Source organism: Haliotis cracherodii, unplaced genomic scaffold, assembly GCF_022045235.1.
Source record: "Haliotis cracherodii isolate W230 unplaced genomic scaffold, xgHalCrac1.p SCAF_24, whole genome shotgun sequence".
NCBI lineage: Eukaryota > Metazoa > Mollusca > Gastropoda > Lepetellida > Haliotidae > Haliotis > Haliotis cracherodii.
In genome coordinates this window covers 3,642,097-3,662,788 of record NW_027266280.1, presented here as the reverse complement: position 1 = coordinate 3,662,788, position 20,692 = coordinate 3,642,097, and the positions used below count along the sequence as shown (strand labels likewise).

General features: G+C 40.7%; 1 protein-coding gene across 1 annotated transcript in view; it reads left to right on the top strand.

Annotated features, from left to right (window-relative positions):
• The window catches only part of LOC139472170 (uncharacterized), a 73,669-nt gene that overhangs the window by 39,306 nt on the left and 13,671 nt on the right, over positions 1–20,692 (top strand). Inside the window, exons 29-37 of the mRNA XM_071254547.1 lie at positions 9,678–9,867; positions 11,673–11,860; positions 11,980–12,243; positions 13,431–13,545; positions 13,992–14,399; positions 15,780–16,033; positions 16,580–16,666; positions 16,979–17,108; positions 18,131–18,351. Coding sequence (XP_071110648.1) covers positions 9,678–9,867; positions 11,673–11,860; positions 11,980–12,243; positions 13,431–13,545; positions 13,992–14,399; positions 15,780–16,033; positions 16,580–16,666; positions 16,979–17,108; positions 18,131–18,351 — 1,857 coding nt within the window. The remainder of the gene's footprint in view (positions 1–9,677; positions 9,868–11,672; positions 11,861–11,979; positions 12,244–13,430; positions 13,546–13,991; positions 14,400–15,779; positions 16,034–16,579; positions 16,667–16,978; positions 17,109–18,130; positions 18,352–20,692) is intronic.

Here is a 20,692-nt window from a genome sequence, read left to right as displayed (position 1 = left end):
CGTTTTGGCTACGAATATTTATGTAACCAGTAAGCCATTTTAACAATTGTCCTTTTATACAATACCTCTCTATTTTATACACAAGCCCACTGTTCCATACCGTTCAAAGGCCTTTGATACACCACAGAATAAAATGCAATAGTTTTCTTTGTTATCTAACGATTTGTTCTCATGAAAGTAATTATATAAATGTTTGAACACCACTCTCTCATACAATTTTCCTAAACACCTTATGAGTGATATCGGTCTATAATTAGAAACGATAGTGTGATCACCTTTCTTAAATAATGGCATAACGTTTGCTTTTTCCCACACTGATGAAAATATACGTGAAGTGACACATTGAACAGTAAACACAATGCTCTGCTAATATAATATACAGTTTTGTTTAATAATTTATGTTCATCACGATATGGCTGAAATATTGCCGATGTGACGTTAAACTTTAACTCACTGACTTTAATAAGTTATGACAAAATTTGTCCGGTCCGGAGGCTTTGTTCAGAGGCAAACATTGTATGATGTCTTCAATTTATTTTTGAGATATGACTATGTTGTTCATCTCTGTCTCTGTACGAAATGGGAAGTCGGGCATAGTTGTTCTTGTATCATAGACATTAGATATTGATTGAAAATATTTATTCAGTTTCTCTGCCTTTTCAATATCTGTAAAAAGTGTCGGCTGTTCGTCCGTATCATACTGTTTAAGCACGTTTATGCTGTTAGCTGAGCCAGAGTTCTTCATGTACATGTCAGCACTTGAGTTATGGTGATAAGACCTTTGAGTAGGCGTAGAACCTCTGATTTCAAACACGTGCCTTTTCCGAGAGTATGAAAAAAAGGTAAGAAAAGATAACTCTAATTGACTAATTGAAAGAGAATCGACCGTAAAATATTGCTTCGTAGGGGCAAGACACCCCCCTTCTGATTTCGCATGGAAATCCCACACAATTGAAATGTCGCAGTAAATGTCACATATCTCGCAGACACAAGTTGAATTAAAACAAGTAAAGTTCACAACTGTACGGTTGTAAGTCACAAACTAATCGTTCTTGTACACACGAATCGCGGCTTTGCGGACAAGGTTATCTTGTCCAGGAAACACTGTTTCAACAACACCAAGAGGCCACTCATTCCTTGCACAGTTGTCTTTCACAAGAACAACATCCCCTTCTTGCGGGTTAGGCTGGGAAATCTTCCATTTCGACCTGGTTTGAAGACTCTGCAAGTAGTCAAGTCTCCATCTTCGCCAAAACTCTTCTGCAAGTGTCTTTGCATACATCCACTAAGACTTGCATATATTTTTGACATCTAGAGACAGATCAAAATTTGGGGTGTGTGTCGTTTTTTGAGTCAATAACATTGCAGGTGATAAGATCATCGGTTGTTCAGGATCAGTCGAGATGGATGTGATAGGTCGAGCATTGATGATTGCCGTCACTTCAGCCATTAGGGTCGACAGTACTTCATGGGTTAACCGTTTTGTGTTAAGGAGCATACCATCAAGTATTCTCTGAGAAGTCCCAATCATTTGCTCCCATACACCTCCCATGTGAGATAGGTGAGGGGTGTTGAACAACCAAACCACACCATTGTTGTACAGGAAGTCTTGCACAGGCCCATCTTCTACATTAACAGCAGTGACATTAAGGGATTAAATAGCACCAATGAAATTTGTTCCCCTATCAGAACGGAATTGTTTGACTTCCCCTCTTAAGGCAATAAACCTTCTGAGACAGTATATGAATGAGGAGCTTGTCATTTCTTCAACGAGTTCAATGTGTACTGCACGTATTATTTGGCAAATAAACAATATCGCCCATCGTTTGCTGTTTGCACTGCCACCTCTGGTACGACGAGTCACAATTTCCCATGGTCTGAAAGCGTCAACACCAACATAAGTGAATGGTGGGCATGGCACCAAGCAGTCTGGAGGCAAATCTGACCTCATTTGAGTTTCTGATTGCACGTGACACACTTGCTGATTAGAGATGACACCAGTCTTTTTGCCCCAGTTCCACTGTTTTGGTTGTGAAGTTTGGCGAATTCTGTCAATCCTGTTGGCGACATACACATGGAATCTTCGTTTCTCACTGCATATATAACCCAATATGACCCGGCTGTCTGTGAAAAAATGCAGGCATTCTGTCTGAATGTGAAGCTGCTGGAGTAGGACGTCTGCGATCTCTGCAGATAGAACAGCAGCACACAACTCTAACCGAGGTATGGTATGTCCATGACGTGGAGCTACTCTGGACTTGCCCAGCAAGAAACTCAGAGTACTGGTGCCATTAACGTCGTACATTTTGAGTTAAGCAACAGCACCTATTGCTTCCTTCAAAGCATCAGAGACTATATGAATCTCTTTGGTAAGGGAATCAGACATTGAGATTTTTGAATAAGGTCTTGGGATGACAACATTTTCAAGATTCTTAAGAGAGGCACATTGGTTCTGCCACTGAGATAAGTAAGAAGAGGGAAAGGGGTCGTCCCAACCAGAGATTGTTGACATTAGATCCCTAAGCAACAGTTTTGCTTTGATGACAACTCGTGCTGCAAAGCCCACAGGGTCGTAGAGGCTGTTTATGGTAGACAATACCCCTCGCCTGGTGAAGGGCTTCCTCTCGGCGCAGACTTGGAACGTGAAAGTGTCTTTCAGGATAGGCCAAGGCTTCTCTGAGGTGGAGGAGTGTTTGTGTTGAAGTCCATGTCCTTGATGTCCTTGGCGAGGTCCTCCGTATCTAACGCAGCTTGCACAGTTCGACCGTTGGAGGCTATCTGTGTAGTCTTATGTTACCCCCATGTTGGAGCGCACTCTGGGTTCTCTGAATCAGATCGATGGCTTTTTCTTCTGTGGAGACGGACAACAGTCCGTCATCAACATAAAAGTCATTCTCCACGAACCGTTTCACATCAACATCAGCATTTTCCACTGATCGTCTGAGACCATAGGTAGCGACTGCAGTAGAGCGTGAATTCTCAAACATGTGAGCAGTCATTCTGTACTCAATCAAGTCTTGGCTGGGATCATTATTTCTGTACCAGAAGAATCAGAGGTAGTCACGATGACATGGCTTCACCTTGAAGCAGTAAAACATTTGCTCCACATCTGCTGTCACTGCAAAGGATTCTGTTCGGAACCTAAGAAGGATTCTCAACAGATTGTTTGTGAGGTCAGGACCAGTCATTAGGACACTGTTCAGAGAGACGCCATTGTACTTCGCAGATTAATCAAATACACCCCTGATTTGTCCTGGTTTCTTGGCATCGTAAACACCAAACAAGGGCAAGTACCAACACTCTTGATCCTTTTCCAATGGAGGGGCTATTTCTGCTTGTACCTTGTCTATGACTTTTGCCATGAATGTTGTCATATGTTCTCGCTTTGTGGAATCTTTGCGCATGCTGGAGTCCAATAGATTTGCTCGATGAATGGCATGTTGCATGGCAGCCTAGCACGATCTTGTTGAAATGGTAGTTGAGCAGTCCAACAGCCATCACTATCCTTTGAGAATTCGGCATCCATAATCCTCAGGAATTGCTTGTCTTCAATAGACAAAGTTTGCGTTTCATCAAGTCTTGTTTTCTGAAAGACACTCTCCCCAAAGTCATTTCTCTCTTTGACTTCAAAATTATTAGGACAGGGCTCCATGATTGTCGTTCGACCATCCCTGAGCATGTGACTCTTGTTAACTTTTATCACATCTGGTTTGTGTACCTGCCCGAGACAGACTTCCCCAATTATTGCCCAGCCAAGGTGCAACTTTTGGGCATACGGTTCATCAGGCAGTCCAGTGCGCTGATCAAGTACATGATGAGCTGCAAGCAGGTCACGTCCTATGAGCAACAGAATGTCTGCAACTGAATCAATAGGTGGGATGTACTCAGCAATGTCCCTTAAGTGAGGATGATGAATAGCTGTTTCTGGAGTAGGGATCTCATCTCGCACATTTGGAATCTCATTACACTCTATCAAGGTAGGTTAATGTAATGACGAGGACCCGTCAAAGGCTTGAATGACATATCCTGATGCTCGCTGTTTCTGGAGTAGGGATCTCCTCTCGCACATTTGGAATCTCATTACACTCTATCAAGGTAGGTTAATGTAATGACGAGGACCCGTCAAAGGCTTGAATGACATATCCTGATGCTCGCTGTTTCTGGAGTAGGGATCTCCTCTCGCACATTTGGAATCTCATTACACTCTATCAAGGTAGGTTAATGTAATGACGACGACCCATCAAAGGCTTGAATGACATATCCTGATGCTCGTCAGCCAGGCATTGTCACACAGCCAGCACAAGATGAGAGTGTGTATTTAACTTCATCTCTGTCTTCATGAAAATTATCAAAGAATTCACTTTTCGCAAGTGACCGGTTGATCTGATCATCGATAACAGCATATGAGAATAAGTACTGTTCTCGACATCCTTTTGGAAATACCTTGACTAGCAGAGTCTTGGCACATGACCTGCCGCCAACCAAATTATCACATATCTGTGTGCAAGCTGACATTGTTATTGGCTTCTCTTCATGATGTGACGTCGACAGAGCTGTAACCTTTCTCTCCCCTTCATGCTTCCTTAGCGGAGTCATGCTGTCTGCAACATTAGCGGAATTTTCTCCCTCATTGTTACTGTGCATGGCGGTAGCATGCTGAACACTCCCACAAAAGAAACACTGAATCCTACACTTGCATTCGCGCGCATTGTGCTGAGCAGATTCACAACACTTAAAGCATATTCTATGCTTACCAAGAAAGTCCTTTCTCTCACTCAGAGACAAACGTTGGAACCCCTTACAATAATTAAGAGTATGTTCCTCCGACTTATCATGGTAGGGACAGAGTCTAACTCGTTCCGTAACATTGTCTTTCTCTCCGATGTCAGTTTTCTTTGACAACAGTTTGAAGTTTGGGTTGATATTCAAGGGATGTAATTTCTTTGTAGAATTTGGCGCTGACTGTGAGTCATAAAGAAAGCTTGGATCATTTTGTATTCTAGCCTGTCTGCTAATGAATTCTGAGAACACAGAAAATGGAGGATAAGCAACATGATACCGTTCCTTGTAGTTGACAGTTTCATTGGTACATTTCTCTTGAAGGGTGTAGGGAAGTCTGTTCACTATCGGAGTAACGCCCGCTGAAGAGTCATAGTTTGCCAGAAGGCCTGAGTACCTCTGACTGTCCTTCACAGACTCAGTTTCGGACACAATGTCTGCCAGGTCATAGAGTTTATCATGATCTTTGTTGGAAAGTTTAGGGAAATTAGACCATTTCTTCTTGAGTGCAGACTCCACAAGCTCGGGACTGGCATATCTGTCTCCAAGTCGTTCCAAAAATCTTCTGAAGGCAGCGAAGTGAATTATGAGCATTAGCAGCACAGATACTAGCGGCTTGTCTGCTGGACTCCGGTCCAAGCCACCTGACCAGCAAGTCGATTTCCTCCTGCGGTGACATATTTAGTTCGTACATAATTTGTGTAAAGCTATTCTGCCACACAGCAAATTACTCATGCTTATCGTTGAATTTACTCAGCCGAGAGAGGAGGAGGTCTTTCCTCATCAAATATTTGGAGAGTTCTGAACACAAACCCAGTTGGCTTGTTACTTGTCCCAAAGCAGGGGGAGCCGTCATGTCTGGGACATAAGGTTCAGCTGCAGGTTTGAGCATACTATTTGGTGGAACAGTACCACGCTGAATTGACGAGGCCTCTGGTACCTGTACTTGCCTTGGTTGAGTATGGGAGTCATCACCATGGTTATGGAAGGACTTGAAGTCATGAACTGTGTTGCGATTACTCTGCCCGGCTTTGTAAGGTGTAATCGTATTTACGGGTATGTCTTGGTTCTTGTACACAGTTTCAACCTGGTCAAGTATCTTAGTTTCATACTCAAAAAAGGTCTGCTGGTTTTCCACAAATTTCTGAATTTCTTCTAGCTATTACTCTGACCGGCTTTGTAAGGTGTACTCATATTTACGAGTATGTCTTGATTCTTGTACACAGTTTCAAAGTATCTTAGTTTCAAACTTAAAAAAGGTCTGCTGGTTTCGACAAATTTCTGAATTTCTTTGAAATTCGATGATGTCTGTGAAGAATGGTCATCTCGCCTTGATTTCTTGTCAACCTCCAAGACTCACTGCATAGCTTTTAATTCTGCCTCGGTTTCATGTACTTCATGCTGTGAAGTAAAAGTTTCAGATTCACTTCCAGTTCAGCTCGCTGTTTCTCCATCTTGGCTTCCTGTGCAGCGAATTTCAGTCGAATCTTGGCCGCTTCAGCCTTTGCTTTTTGTAGCATGAGAATAGAACTTGCACTTGAATGAAGGCTTTTGCTTCACACTGAAGCTGATTCTATCCTGTCAGTGTTTGACAAACCAGTAATTCTAGCATTGATGTCCTTCAGTGCCATCTGCACCTTATTCAACAGTGATTCTGCAATGTTTTGATGTGTAGCCTGTACTTGTGGACTATCTTCAGTGCCAGTTCGTTGTAAATATGCATAGAATTCCCAATATGTTTCCTCATACTTCCCGTATTGACAGTCAATATTTGCACGCACACTGGTTAGCTGTCCCAAATCATTATGTGTTGAGAGTGAACAGGCACTCTCTGTTTGCCTTGCTAGTTTGGAAAGTTTGATGACGTAATTTTGCACGTTTTCTTGATATAGTTGGTAACCTAGCTCCGTTAAACGTCTAGATCCTTTACGTGATGCCATAGTGTAATACTCACGCACAATTCTTGGAAGAATAATATATCAATGGATCGTACGTCTTGTAGTCATCGGAGCGCTGTGCCTCATATACGAGAGTGGCGATGAAGGTTTTTTACTGTAACGACTTCGAAATGATGCTTGTATTTGTTTCTTTGATCGTCATAAACCCGCAGTATGAAAAGGGTAAAAAAACTGTACATGTCAGCACTTGAGTTATGGTGATAAGACCTTTGAGTAGGAATAGAAACCACTTATTTGAAACACTGCCTTTTCCGGAAGTATGAAAAAAAGGTAAGAAAAGATAACTCTAATTGACTAATTGAAAGAGAAGCGACCGTAAAATATTGCCTCGTAGGGGCAAGACATTGTGCCTCTGATTTTAATAGGCCCGAGTGTCGTTTTCCTTATTACTTCTTCTAGCCTTCGTTTTTAATCTATCTCTTTTCCTGGATTCTCATCTAAAACTAAAAACACAAAGGTTTATCCTGTGGACGAATAGTAACTGTTTTGGTTGGAACATAGATTTTAACATATTTATTCAAGTTGAAATTTGACTAAATAATTCATTCCAGCAAGTGTTTTCAATGAGCGAATTTAGTTTATCATAGTCACCGTTTTTGAAACATAAAAATTCTCTTTTATATGTTAATTTTGTTCGCAAATTAGAGTCGTTTTCAATGTTAATTCCCCTATGGTCGCTAATGTTACTGACGTTATCAAAATCAATTACATCACTGTCCATGACGTTTATATCTTCACTGATAATACTAGGATCCAATAAACTACTTGTATGGTCAGTAATTCTGGTAGGCTCGGTATTGATAGTGTGTAGATTTTTCCAATTTGGTAATTCATTTACGCTTAAGCTCCTACACGATAACGTATTTTCATTTATGTCACCAACAATAATAATCTTGCACGAAATATCCAGGGCATTTTCAATGCTATCATCTAAGCGACTCCAAAAAATCACTGAATTATGTTCCGGTCTGTAGGCAGTGCACAATAAAATGGAGCTTTGAGGTAAGCATATTTGAATCCATATAGATCGTCTTACATGTTTTCTAATTCATGTCGTCTTTTAAAAGACAACAGTATATTGACATATATCATAACACTACCTCCAAACATATTTCTTTTCGTACAGGTTCGTAAAAATATTCCCAGCTCAAGTCTTCATTTTTAATACTGTGATCTAGGTGTTTCTCGGTGAAACAAATGTCGCTGTAATATGAAAGATATTCACCAAAATAAGAGAGTTTGTTAGTATACTTCTTGGATTAAGACAGTGACTGGTCAGCGTTGTCACGGTTCGGTGGCCCTGGCTTTGGATGCACGTCCCCGGCTAGCATAAGCAACAATAAAAATACAATTGTTACATTGGCGCTTCTGATCTGAGCTTGTATGAAACAAAGAAATACAAACACACTGCACGCTCTGCATTCGATATAAAGTATATCACACAATTTGTAAATTATCCTGAGAAAAGATACAATGAATGAAGTACTACTAAGGCTGAATTTATTTGTGCAACGCGGGCTCTTTTGACACAAAATACAATTGAAAACCCCGATCACCACACAGTGTTGAATTATATCATTACCCATTCGGTAAGATGAATATGTACATACGTCTCATAGGTGTGTGGTAGTGTGATTGGGAACATTGACAATAGTAAGATAACTTCGAGAACAAAATTTCATGCATATTTAACAAAACCGGCAATGCAGTTCTTGACGAGGAATTATGACAAGGATAGTTAATCATTATAAAACTGTACACCAGAAAGCAGCAGGAAAACGATACAGGAAGGTTTCAGTAGGAATACATATGAAAGCTGGCAGAAAGTAGAGAGAGAGCTGAGCTTATATACAATTTTAGTACATCACTTAACTAACAGTAACAACAGATACATGGAGTGTTTTCCATCGTGTGGAGACGTGACAGAAGTTTTGATGCTTTGGCGGATCCTTATTTATCACTGTTGCATCGCAGTATGAATGACTTGTAACTGAAGCTGTACAGTGCAGGGTACAGATCTAATCTAATGTAAGTTCTCAATAACATCAACGATATCTGTGCTGGTCAGACACAGAATCACCCTCACAACACCCTCGGGTTGTTCCTCAACTTACACTCGGCTATCATAAGTCCTCGTGGAAGAGATTAGATTTGCTTTTAAGTCTCGGGTCAGTTTGAACAGTTTACGTTGATGCTTGGTTAAGTCCTATATAAAGACTGTACTTCTATTTTGTCTCAGCATTCTTCTGTTAGAAATTGGTTTGTTCCTGTTTCTATAGCTGACGAATTTTACGATGACCTGTCTGTTTCCTAGCCATGTTTTTCTTACCGACTTGGTGGCATATGTCGATGTACGATGCTGTAAGGTCAGGGTGTAGGTCTCTAAGGACCTCCATCACTAATGCCTCCCTGTTTTCATCCTTGGACGCAGGTAGGCCATTAATTCATAGAGAGTTTCTTCTACTTTTCTGCTCAAGATCATCAGTTTTCATCTCAAGTTCATCTCGAAGATCAATGACTTCTTGCTTTAGCGGTTGAACAATATCACTGGCTAGGCCTTCGATAAGATCCTTTGCTACACTCTCAAATAACTTGGCATCCTTCTGATTAGCCGACACGTCCATAGAAAAACTGTCCTGTGAGAGATTTTGATTTCATCACAGTGTTGTCCGGGTTTTCAGCTTTATGTTGTATCAACCTAATTGAGGGTGTTCAAATGAATTTGGCTGTCAAATAATAAATCAGAGACTGACAGTTATTTTTAAAAAAAATACTAATATTAAAAGTTATGACATTTAATCTATTGAGTGTCAGTCTCCCTTATGTTTCACATATGCCTGACTGAACGTTTTCTTTCCAGCATAAGTTGTTGTTCTATTGGTAACTATCATGACATCTTCTTTGAATAAAATCCATTTGGTATTTTACTTTTGCTTCTAGCTAACTGGAACCACAGAGTTTTCCCCATATGCTGTTGATACGGTGAGGGACAAGTGTCTGCATGAGGTTGTAGTCAATCCTGTACTCCAGAAGAAGAATGAGACTTCAGCTACCAACCAGTCTGTCCATGATATCGTTGTGGCAGAGGCGTGTTTGAACGACTGTGGTGGAAATGGCAACTGTATTGAAGGTAAACATACAGTGTGTGCTTTATGAAGCATCCTCGCGTTAATGGGCAATCTTAAAGATTTGTTTTGACATATTTTCAAATACCATCGCTAAACGTTTTGAAACAAATCCAAGCCTCGACATCTAAGTAATTGCTTGTGTATTTTAACTGATACATTTAACATGATCAATACATTAAGAATCACTGTCAAATAATGGTGATGGCAGGTGTTCGCGAATTCCTATTTTTCAGTGATACTTGATACATATAACATGATACCTCATGAAGTGTTTACTGTAGACAGATGAAATTTAGTACATATCGTCCTTAGACTGGGACATGGTAGTGGTATGGTTTGAATGACCTTCAAGGACGGGTCATCGCAGCAGGGTTGGTCCTTCGTTTGTTATCCATCTTTGTTTACTGAACAAACACTCTGTGCTTGTATGGCGTGTACATTAATGTTTTCAAGTAGAAATAATCAAACGTGTAACAAAGGTTTAAGTACACTTCTTTATCAGGTAGTCAGGGGCATGCCATTTTCTGTTTAAATTTGCCTTGCATTAAACAGTTGTCTCCAAAACCGGAAAAATATCATGCAACCAAAAGTGCATATTTCTTGATTATTTAGGTAATTGGAGGCATGGATGGAACTTTCATTAAAGAGGCCATTTGCAAGTGATATCATTCAATTGGAAGTGCATGTACCCTTTCTTATTAAGTTATCTGGAGACATTTGGATTGCTGGTTATAATTGCACCGCATGTGCATATACCTTTCTCATTGAGGTCATTTGAAGCCGACGATCTTCATATTATTAATATATGTATACCAACAGACAGAAAGTGATATTGTTCAACCGGAAGCGGTTATACCTTTCATATACAGCTACAGTAATATGACTTTTAAATTGTACAACCCATTTTGATTTTCAGTGATCTATTCCTCTAATTTACAACACTCATTTGACTTTTTATGCCCAATGGAATCTGTTTCGGACGATTTGGAAACTGCTTATTCTCCGGCTTTTACGTATTATATACTGTGCTTCGCATTAGATTAGAACTGATGTCGTTGCATTATTTATTGTGGAAGGGGTTTTGTCACTTCAATTAGGTTCTGCATTATGTTAGGTTGAGGCCAGGCATGTTGTGGTTGAAATGCATTTCTCCAAACCTAAGGTTATGGTATGACACTTGAGATGATTTGTCATATTGTTATATGGCAGTGTAATATATTGTTGAACAATGATTGTAACTGTATGACATTGTTTCTGTTGAGATTCAGTAAAAGCTCATTGTCAGGAATGTAGTACTAGTGAATGTAAGCAGAGGTGAGGAAGTTATATAGAGGCTATTTATAGTATATACAATCAATTTAGAGGCTTGACCTATCTGTAAACTTCCGGAATAGCATGGATGGATGTCAAGCTTTTAGAAACATGAGGAATATCCTGTGATGTTCTAGGGACACTGGACTGGTCAAGCACTGTGTGGAAAGTGCTGAAAGAAAATTAGATTATATAAATGGAGCAGGTGCGTGCCAATCTCATCTCTTAGGTTATCTCACATTTTACCTGACATTACATCAAGGTCAGCTTTTGTGAGGCTTTGTTTGGTATTTCATGGATATTCTCAAAAATGTTCAAGGCGATGATATGTACCTTTTCCCCCAATACAGATTGCCACTTTCGGATGCATTGAGTGAGTGAGTGAAATAAACCATACTTCGTTCTTCATTGTTCTTTGCGAATTATCGCGTAGCTATATTATATATACATGTAAAATGCAGTTATTTTTAATGTGTCACACAATCCCTCATTGTAGGTGACTGTGCTTGTGCCAAAGACTATGGTGGTGGTGACTGCTCTGTTGATCTCACGGCTCCTCCAGAAATAGACAGCGTAGACGATGATGGCCACTGTGACATGTCACGTCACGATTGCCAAGGAATTTCAATTTACGGAGAGACATTCATTGATAACCTAACGTCATGTCACGTGGAGGCATTTAGGGTAAATATGACATTTTGACTAAGTAAAATCCCAATAATTAAAACGTTAAATACCCAATGATGATATGAACGCTGTCATGATTACGGTCATGGTCACTGATCACACTATATGCTTCATAGGTATACAACGCCAGCAGTGAAAGGAAATGGTCAAGAACTTCACTGGGGTCAGTTGTCAGCATCAGTCAGGTGGACTGTGATATTTCATCTCAGAATGTCATTGATGATGGAGATACAGCCGAGAATGCATCTTTCATTTGGGCCTACAAAATTTCAGTTTCTAACAACCCGACCAACTTCAGCGCCAGCATTGGAGTGATACTGTATGGCAGCACCTGCGTCAATGGCACGGTGAATGGGACAGACTTCAGTTGGACACTTGAGGTACTGAACATTATAGATTCTGATGTAATCGTAATGATAGAATTGAAGAGACATACTAGTATACTTCTTTTTAACATTACGATATAATTCATTTGAAAAAGTGCATGCTCAATGTCAACTGATGTTCCCTTGTTATTTGGCAAAGGTGATTGTACTCAGGTGAGTACTAATATCAGGGACCAGTGAAGATCCGGGGTAGAATAGGCCTTCAGCAACCCATGCGTGCCGTAAAAGGTTACTCTACATGTCGTAAGAGGCGATTGATGGGATCGGGTGGTCAGGCTCGCTGACTTGATTGATGCATGTCATCGTATCCCAATTGCGTTGACCTACGCTCATGATGTCAATCACTGGATTGTCTGGTCCAGACTCGATTATTTACGGACCGCCGTCATACAAGTGGAATACAAGTGCGGCGTTAAACAACAAACAAACAAGCAAAGATAATATCAGGCATCTAAAGGGCACTAGCAGTTATGCACTTTGTTGCATAGGTCACATTGTACCGTGAGGACATGCATGTCGGACCAATTTTTGACATATGCAACATGTTGGAGTGTGGCAAAGATTTTTGTGAATATGACACTTTTTCAAATCTTCGTAGAACGTACATGCTCGATGGTACCTCAAAAGTTGTGAAATGTGGACATCAAAGGTTGGAACTGCTGGAATATTGCTCGACTAAAAGTGAATGTTGACTGTTTGAAAGTTGAAGTTATCTCTCCTGTCACACAGTCTTGTGTTTTGTCACTATGAATCGGACGCATAGATCTAAATATGTAACAGATGAGGCGGTCTAACTGGACACCTTTTTTTCTTCATCAGTGGAAGGGAATTGTCTATTTGATGGTTATTTATCTGTAGATTTGAAGGCTGACCTTTTGGTCAAAATCTCTTGTTTTGACTTTTGCCAATCCGTGCAGAAATTCCGATTCATATGCACAAAGATATAGATCCGCAAGAAGGGGAGCACAGTTGATGCCAATGGGGATGCCCACTTCTTGTCTGAATGTCTCACCCGCAAACTGCGTATGAGTATGCAGACTTTCACATAGACTTTTCTCAGTAAACATTAAGTTTCATTTTTCACAAATATTGTCCTTTACCGCGGATCTGAGGCAAAATATACACATCCGGAGGACATTCTCGGAAGTTCTACTTCATCATGTCGAGTTTTGTTTCTGCAGGGAGCGTACTGTTTGCACGAGGGGAAGTGTGTGGTTAACGGAAGCAGTCATCCCGATGTTCCCTGCAGAGTCTGTGATGTTTCTAATAGCGAGAGACGCTGGATCAACAGTTCAGGTGATTGTCCTTTTTTATGACATTTGATAATGTGTTATCAGGTTCTTGGTGTGACACGTACGGACAAACAATAGATCATTTGTTATCATCTTTTGTTATTAGATACATAGCTTTAAATTGTTATTGGAGATGCCAGATGAAACTAAAAATTCGTCGTTTCTGTACAATTCTGTCATTTTATAACCAGTGTTTTGTTACCAGTGTATATGTATCAATTAAATATAAGTCATGCTAAAGTATATGAAAAGATATGTTTACATGTTCAGCCGTGTCAGGTTCGTCGTGCGTGTGTGTGTACATCATACTGTGTGCTCATGTCCCCTTATATATTACAATGCTGAACATAATTATGAACTGAATACAAAAGTCAGTTCTGCAGGTTTTACACACTACGTTCTGTCAAGGCTGCTTTCAATAAAACAACAAATACAATTATTAATCAACAGCGTCTGCATGCTCCGACACGACGACGCCCGTTGTGGTAACACAAACCTCCACAGCGTCACCTGCAACCACTACAACAACGAAGACTTTTACATCTACTATGACTCCCTCTACTGCTGCTTCAGCCCAGTCAAGTGCATCTACCGAGGCAACCACAGATGCATCTTTACCTATCTCGTCTTCTGAAACAACTACTGCTACTACAAGGAGTGAGACATCAACAACTACTACATATCACGACACTACTACAAGTACTTCCTCAAGTAAAACAACTGCAGCTACGTCCACGGAGACTTCCACAACTACTACATATGACGATACTACTACAAGTACTTCCTCAAGTAAAACAACTCCAGCTGCTACGTCCAGCGAGACTTCCACAACTACTACGTATGACGAAACTACTACAGGTAATTAGCGTGGTTGTGATTACGCCAGAGGCGTTATCATATATTTTCCGTTTCTTCAACACGACGAAAGTTACACAACTTATTATCGGTCCTGTTATTTTGACTTCACTTATATGATTTTGATTGGTTGGTTTGTTGTTTAACGCCGCACTCAGCAATATTCCAGCGGTCTGTAAATAATCGAGTCTGGACCAGACAAACCAGTGAATAATATCATGAGCATCGATCCACGCAATTGGGATCGATGACATGCATCAACCAAGTCAGCGAGCCTGACCACTCGATCCCGTTAGTCGCCTTATTCGTCACATTACTGGCAATGTACATGCAGGTTGGATGATGTAATTGTCACACAGGACATATACGTATGCTTGAAGTCATAGGTGATAAATATTATGATTGCTTATCATGGTACTCACCCGTAGAGATCCGGGTTAGAATTGGTTTTTAGCAACTCATTCTTGTTATAAGTGGCGACTATGTGTGCCGTAAGAGTCAACGGGATCGGTTGGTTAGGCTTTCTTACTCAGTAGATGCCTGTCATCGTATCCCAATTGCATGGATCGATGTTCATGACGTCAATCACTGGACTGCCTGGTCCAGACGCGGTTATTTAGACCGCCGTCAAGTAGCAGGAAATTATTGAGTCCGGCGTTAAACAATACACAAACAAACACCATAAAAGCATAATTAGTCCAAATCAACATGGCGATTATTCAATAGTAGATATGTTACTATCAATTAACCTTAGCTTTTAATTAGCATGCAATATAAGATAGCTACGCGATACATAGCAAAGAACAATGAAGAATGAAGCGTGGTTAATTCCACGACAAAACCTTGTTCTATCATGACGTCATTTCTGGAGATTCGAAAATGCGCTCACAACTTGATGACGTCGTATATTGTCGTAGGTTATTTTTGAGAGGAGAGTGTCAAGTGAGTTGTTCTGCAAAGATGTAGCTGGGTAACGCATATAAACGCAGTGGCCGAACGATCGCATCCCAACGCGTGAGAGATATGACAATCGGTACTGGGAGAAAGGTACAGGTAATCGACGTGAGGATTGTGAGGATATGCGGGAAATAACAACCTGTTCATAAAAGGGACGTATCTGATATTTCCAAGGTTGGGTTTTATTATTTAAATACGGGTATATATTTTTAAAGCTTTTACATTTTATCATCATTCTTACAGAGACTTTACATAATGTGGATATCTCATACATGAAATAAACGACGAGTGGGGAACACTGCAGGAAGAATAAACAACTCGGGGCTGCAGTGTTTTCTGTACGATAAACAATTCCCACTCGTTCTTTATTTCTTAAATTAAAGGTGGGTTGGTAATATTTAACGAAAACAATGATTATATTTGCAGCACCAGCATTTAATGAGGAAACCACTGTATCAACGAAACTCGTCCGTAAGGACGTTTTTACAACGGAGTTGGAGTTCCACTGCGAGTTCCAGAAACACCCCGACGACGTCTACTACAGTACCTACTGGGTTGTTGACGGCGGACAAGTAGATGCTAAAGACCCAGAGCAATGGAATGACGGAAACGTTACCCAGAAACACGCATTGACAGAGGATGTCCTGAGAGCTGCAGGAATAACTAGTGTTGGATTCGAGGTATGCCCGTCTTCGTTTATACATACAACACCATATAACTTACATTTGCTTCATTTTATATTTTCAAAACATCAAAATAATTATTTAATAAATCAGACGAGCATTTGACAAGGATTTGATGGATACTTGTATGTTTTTATACTGTTCTGTATCATATGTTTAATGTTCAAACTACTTTCAATATTTATTCCGCAGTTGAGTGATAAATGAAAAAGCTGTGATAAATAAAAAAAAGAAACTAGTTATATTTGCATTATTGTAATTCTTCTTCAATTACAGTGAAATATTTAGGCACTGTGCCGCAATAAACACATAATTTCTGTCAGGGGCCGAACCCCGTGGTCCTTTGTATGTTAATCCAACATGAACCTGACCACCTGATCCATCCAGTACAACAAGCATTGCTTGGGGCCAATTCTAACGTGGAAACCAACGCATTGAGTTTCCTGTAAGAATTTGTGTCATAAAGACAAAGTGTATTGACAAGATCATCAATGTACATAAATGTCCATGCATGTATATGCATACTTAACTTGTATTTCCAAGATACGCTGTTCCATCATAGTACGTCGCGGCGTTAATACTCTGGCCAGCGTTCCCGTCTTTTCTGAACCCAAGTTCATAGGTATAAAGGTAGGTTACCGATTCACAGGAATAACATTTTGCTGTAATTGCTAGTATTTTCTTACATTCATGATATATCTGGATAAATAAATCTTAAGTTTGTTTGTTTGTTTGTTATTTAACGCCGCACTCAGCAATATTCAAGCTGTATGACGGTGGTCTGTAAATAATCTAGTCTAGACCAGACAATCCTGATACATTAATACATCTTATTGTCTTATTTTGGTTGATTTTGTAGTGAACTATTGGTTTGGATGCATGATAGGTGCTATCTCCGTATTGGTATACTTGTGATTCCATCTTACTTCTCATTACCACCAGCTGTCAAGCACCACATTAATCCTGAAGGAAGGGGAATCTGCTGATATTTCTCTTCAGCTCACTGCCCCGTTTGGCTGCCAGACATCAGTTATTGACCAGTGTGAAATATTCATCAATGCATATACTCTTGGTCAGTACTTTAGACCTCAGTTCTTTTGAATCGCTTAATAGTTGTTGTTGTTTAAAAAAATAGAAATACACGATTTCCAGAGATGTCTCATAAATATGGAAAGGACTTTGTCACTTTTTCGTATTTGAAAATCGCCTATTTGTGCAAATTGAGTGAGTGAGTGAGTGAGTTTGGTTTAACGCCGCTTTTAACAGTATTACAGTCATATCGCGGCGTTGTGCAAATTGAAGTGAAAAAGGCTTCAAGGTCGACTCCGAGCCGACCAGTCCTTGTTTTACCCCCTTAATGCAACGTGACAGACAGGGTAACAAGTACCATCTTTTAACGTCTTTTGGTCTGACGCGGCCGGGAATCGAACCACCGACCTTCCCATCTCCGGGCATACTCTGTACACAATAGACCACGGAGGCAGTCTTATTTGTACTAACAAGGAGGCATGTTGTCGTTTAAGGGTGGTTATTATTGTTTATATACAGTATATCTTCAGTAACATTGTACAATATAATGAGACAGAAACTCATGCCTTAATTGAATGTTATCCCATCATTCCTTTTGAATAGTTCTATAAAAACTGACTACTTTGTAGGAAAGGAATGCAAAATAATAAGGTATATTGTTATTTAAGATATATGCTCATATTACATATGTCGTCAAATTGAACAGTGTGATATGGGATACGAAGCAAGAAGCTTAGTTTGACGCCACGCAGTCAATCACTTTGAAGTCAATAGTTCTTTTAAATGTAACACATCTTCCTTAGTTTAGGGAATTTATGTAAAAGTACATGACATTTCTTCAAATGTTAGTGATCCATTCACTCGTTTCGTCGCTACTGTGTCTTTTACGCCAACTAGAATCTGTTTCGTCGCATAGTCAAGACTGTGGCGTTGACGTTTTATATTTACTTTGTAGAAAAGGATCCAACCAATACCGATCCATGTGATAATGCTGTCCTTTCACGTTCGACATGCGGAGTAACAGTTCCATTGTTTATACATCAACTGGTTTGTTTTACTTTGTAGGAAAGGAAAATCCCAATTCATGCGATAATACTGTCCTGACACGTTCCATCTGTGGAGTGGCAATTCATTCTTCTCGATGGAATGAAACATACACGATCAAGGTCTTTGGGAGTATATCTGTGCGATATGGCTTATCGAACCAGAACCTAACACTTACATTGGGAACAGGGGATGTGATTCAACATCAACTGTGGTCGAATTACAACCCAGGACCAATAACGGTAAATATGCATGTTTATTTGTAGACAGCCCTGTACATGACTATTTAAAGTCTTTTGTTAATTTGGTACACTTATTCTATATACTCTGCAAAGGAAACGCAAAAGTGATTTTAGATGTATGTTAAAGATATATATCACATATATCAACAGAAGGTAATCGATTGTTCTAATTGACAGTCATGATTGTCATTGATCAGGGTTCACATGGCACACATGGGACAGTAGATTTTCAAGGTGAAGTAATCTGATCTCAATATATTGTATGGCCACCATTAGAGTCCAAAATTGACCAGCATCGTCGTCCCATGAACGCAATCAGATCCCGAATGGTGGCCTGGGGAATGTTCCTCCACACTGTTTGCAGTGCTTGTGCCAACTGTCGCAGGTTCTGTGGTTGTTGCTTGCGTGCCACAGTCGTTGATCGAGTGCATCCCATGTTCGATTGAGTTTAAATCTGGAAACCCGGAGGGCCATGGCAGGACCTGGATGTTGTGATTCGTGAAAACGGCTGTTGTCAGTCTTGACGTGTAAGTCGGGCGTTGTTTTGTTATAAAATGACGTTTGATTGTTGCATAATGGGAAGGACGTGTGGCCGAAGAATCCCATCCGTGTAACATTGCACCGTTTAATTTCCCAGAACTGGCACCAAGTTTGTTCTATCAGTGGAGGAGATGGCTGCCCATATCATAACACTACCACCACAGTATATGCCCATTACATGAAACACTCTTCCAAAAAAGAAACGCATAGTTAAAAAAATAAGGATATTTATTAAGCGGATGTGAAAGTATCTACACAGAATATGCGTGAACACAATCAAATGAAATTAGACACAGTGATGGGCAGAAGCATTGTCGTCATTGTTAGCATTAATTCAGTTCAGTCATTGCACATGTGTAGCCACAAGGGGGCGTCATGGTCAGTACCTGGTCACACCTCCTCTTGCAGGCGTCACTTCTCGACACCTCCTTGGCACAGATTGCACAAGTCATCAGATTTTGTCGTGGGGAATTCTTCGCCATTCCGCCTGTAAGGCGTTGGGGACTTGTGCCAGAATGTGGGGACGCTGGTGGCGTTGACGGGCGCGTCAATCAAGTTCGTCCCACAAATGTTCAATCGGGTTGAGATTGGGCGATTTGGACGGGAAGGACATTGATGTTCTCATTAACAAGGAAATCAACTGTTGCACCTGATGTGTGGGGCCGAGCGTTGTCATGTTGGAACAGTTCCCTCTGCCGGTCCAAAGTTGGGAGGAGGTGAGGACGCAGAATTTGGTCTATGTATCGGTTTGCTGTAAGATTGCCCTGGACAACCACTAACTGTGGTCTACCCGCGTAGGATATGGCTCCCCACACCACGACACTCCCTATGCCAAATCGGTCCACCTGTCGAACGCAGTTCGGCGCAAAAGGTTCATGTCGACGTCGTTATACACGTTATCTTCCATGCCATCGTTAAAGAAGAAAACGTGACTTATCGCTAAACCATACGCGTCGCCAGTTCCTGAGATCCCATGCCTGTACTCTGTTGCACCACCGGACACGTCCTTGACGGTGTAGACGTCGCAAGATAGGTCCAACCTTTAGTCGTCTCGCTCGAATTACAACTTCCCTCAGACGATTTCTGATGGTTTGGTCGAAAGTTCTTCGCATACCAGGCACTTGTCCTGCAGTGTCCGTTGCTGTAGGAAATCGATTCCGAAGGTGATGCAACCGGATGTGGTCACTCTTGGTCTTCAACTTCTGGATGATCTTGAGTCAAATTAGTGCGGGTATATCGATCCCATAGTCGAGATATAGTGCTTTGGTAAACGTTGAAATGTCTTGCAACGGCAGACTTGGACTCCCCTGCTTCCAAACGTCCAATGGCGATATTTCGGCCAGCTGCACTTAATCTTGGCATTTTTCGATCTCCGTTCACGTCAGAAGATTCGTAATGAACTGATGAATTGTGTACGGTCTTTTATAGTCAGTGTCTCTACTCTTGTTTCCAACATTTTGCACGTGCATTGTGCTGAAAACTTTTTCTGAAAGCAAATTCTGTGCATCCTTTGCATTTTGGCTGAGCAAAGTTTACAAAAAACAATTTGAGATGTGGTTGCGCGCAATGCACAACAAACACGACATGATTAACGGGAATCTAACTTAGGATTTGTTTTTATGACGCTTTCTGGGGAAAAAATCTAATTGGAATTCTCAAAACACCTATGCGTTTCTTTTTTTGAAGAGTGTACTTTCGTGCATAAAATCCCCCGCGACGCCTGTAAACACGGCGTTTACCATCCGCCCGGCGAAGCATAAAAGGTGACTCGTTACTGAACCAAACCGGTCGACATGCTCAG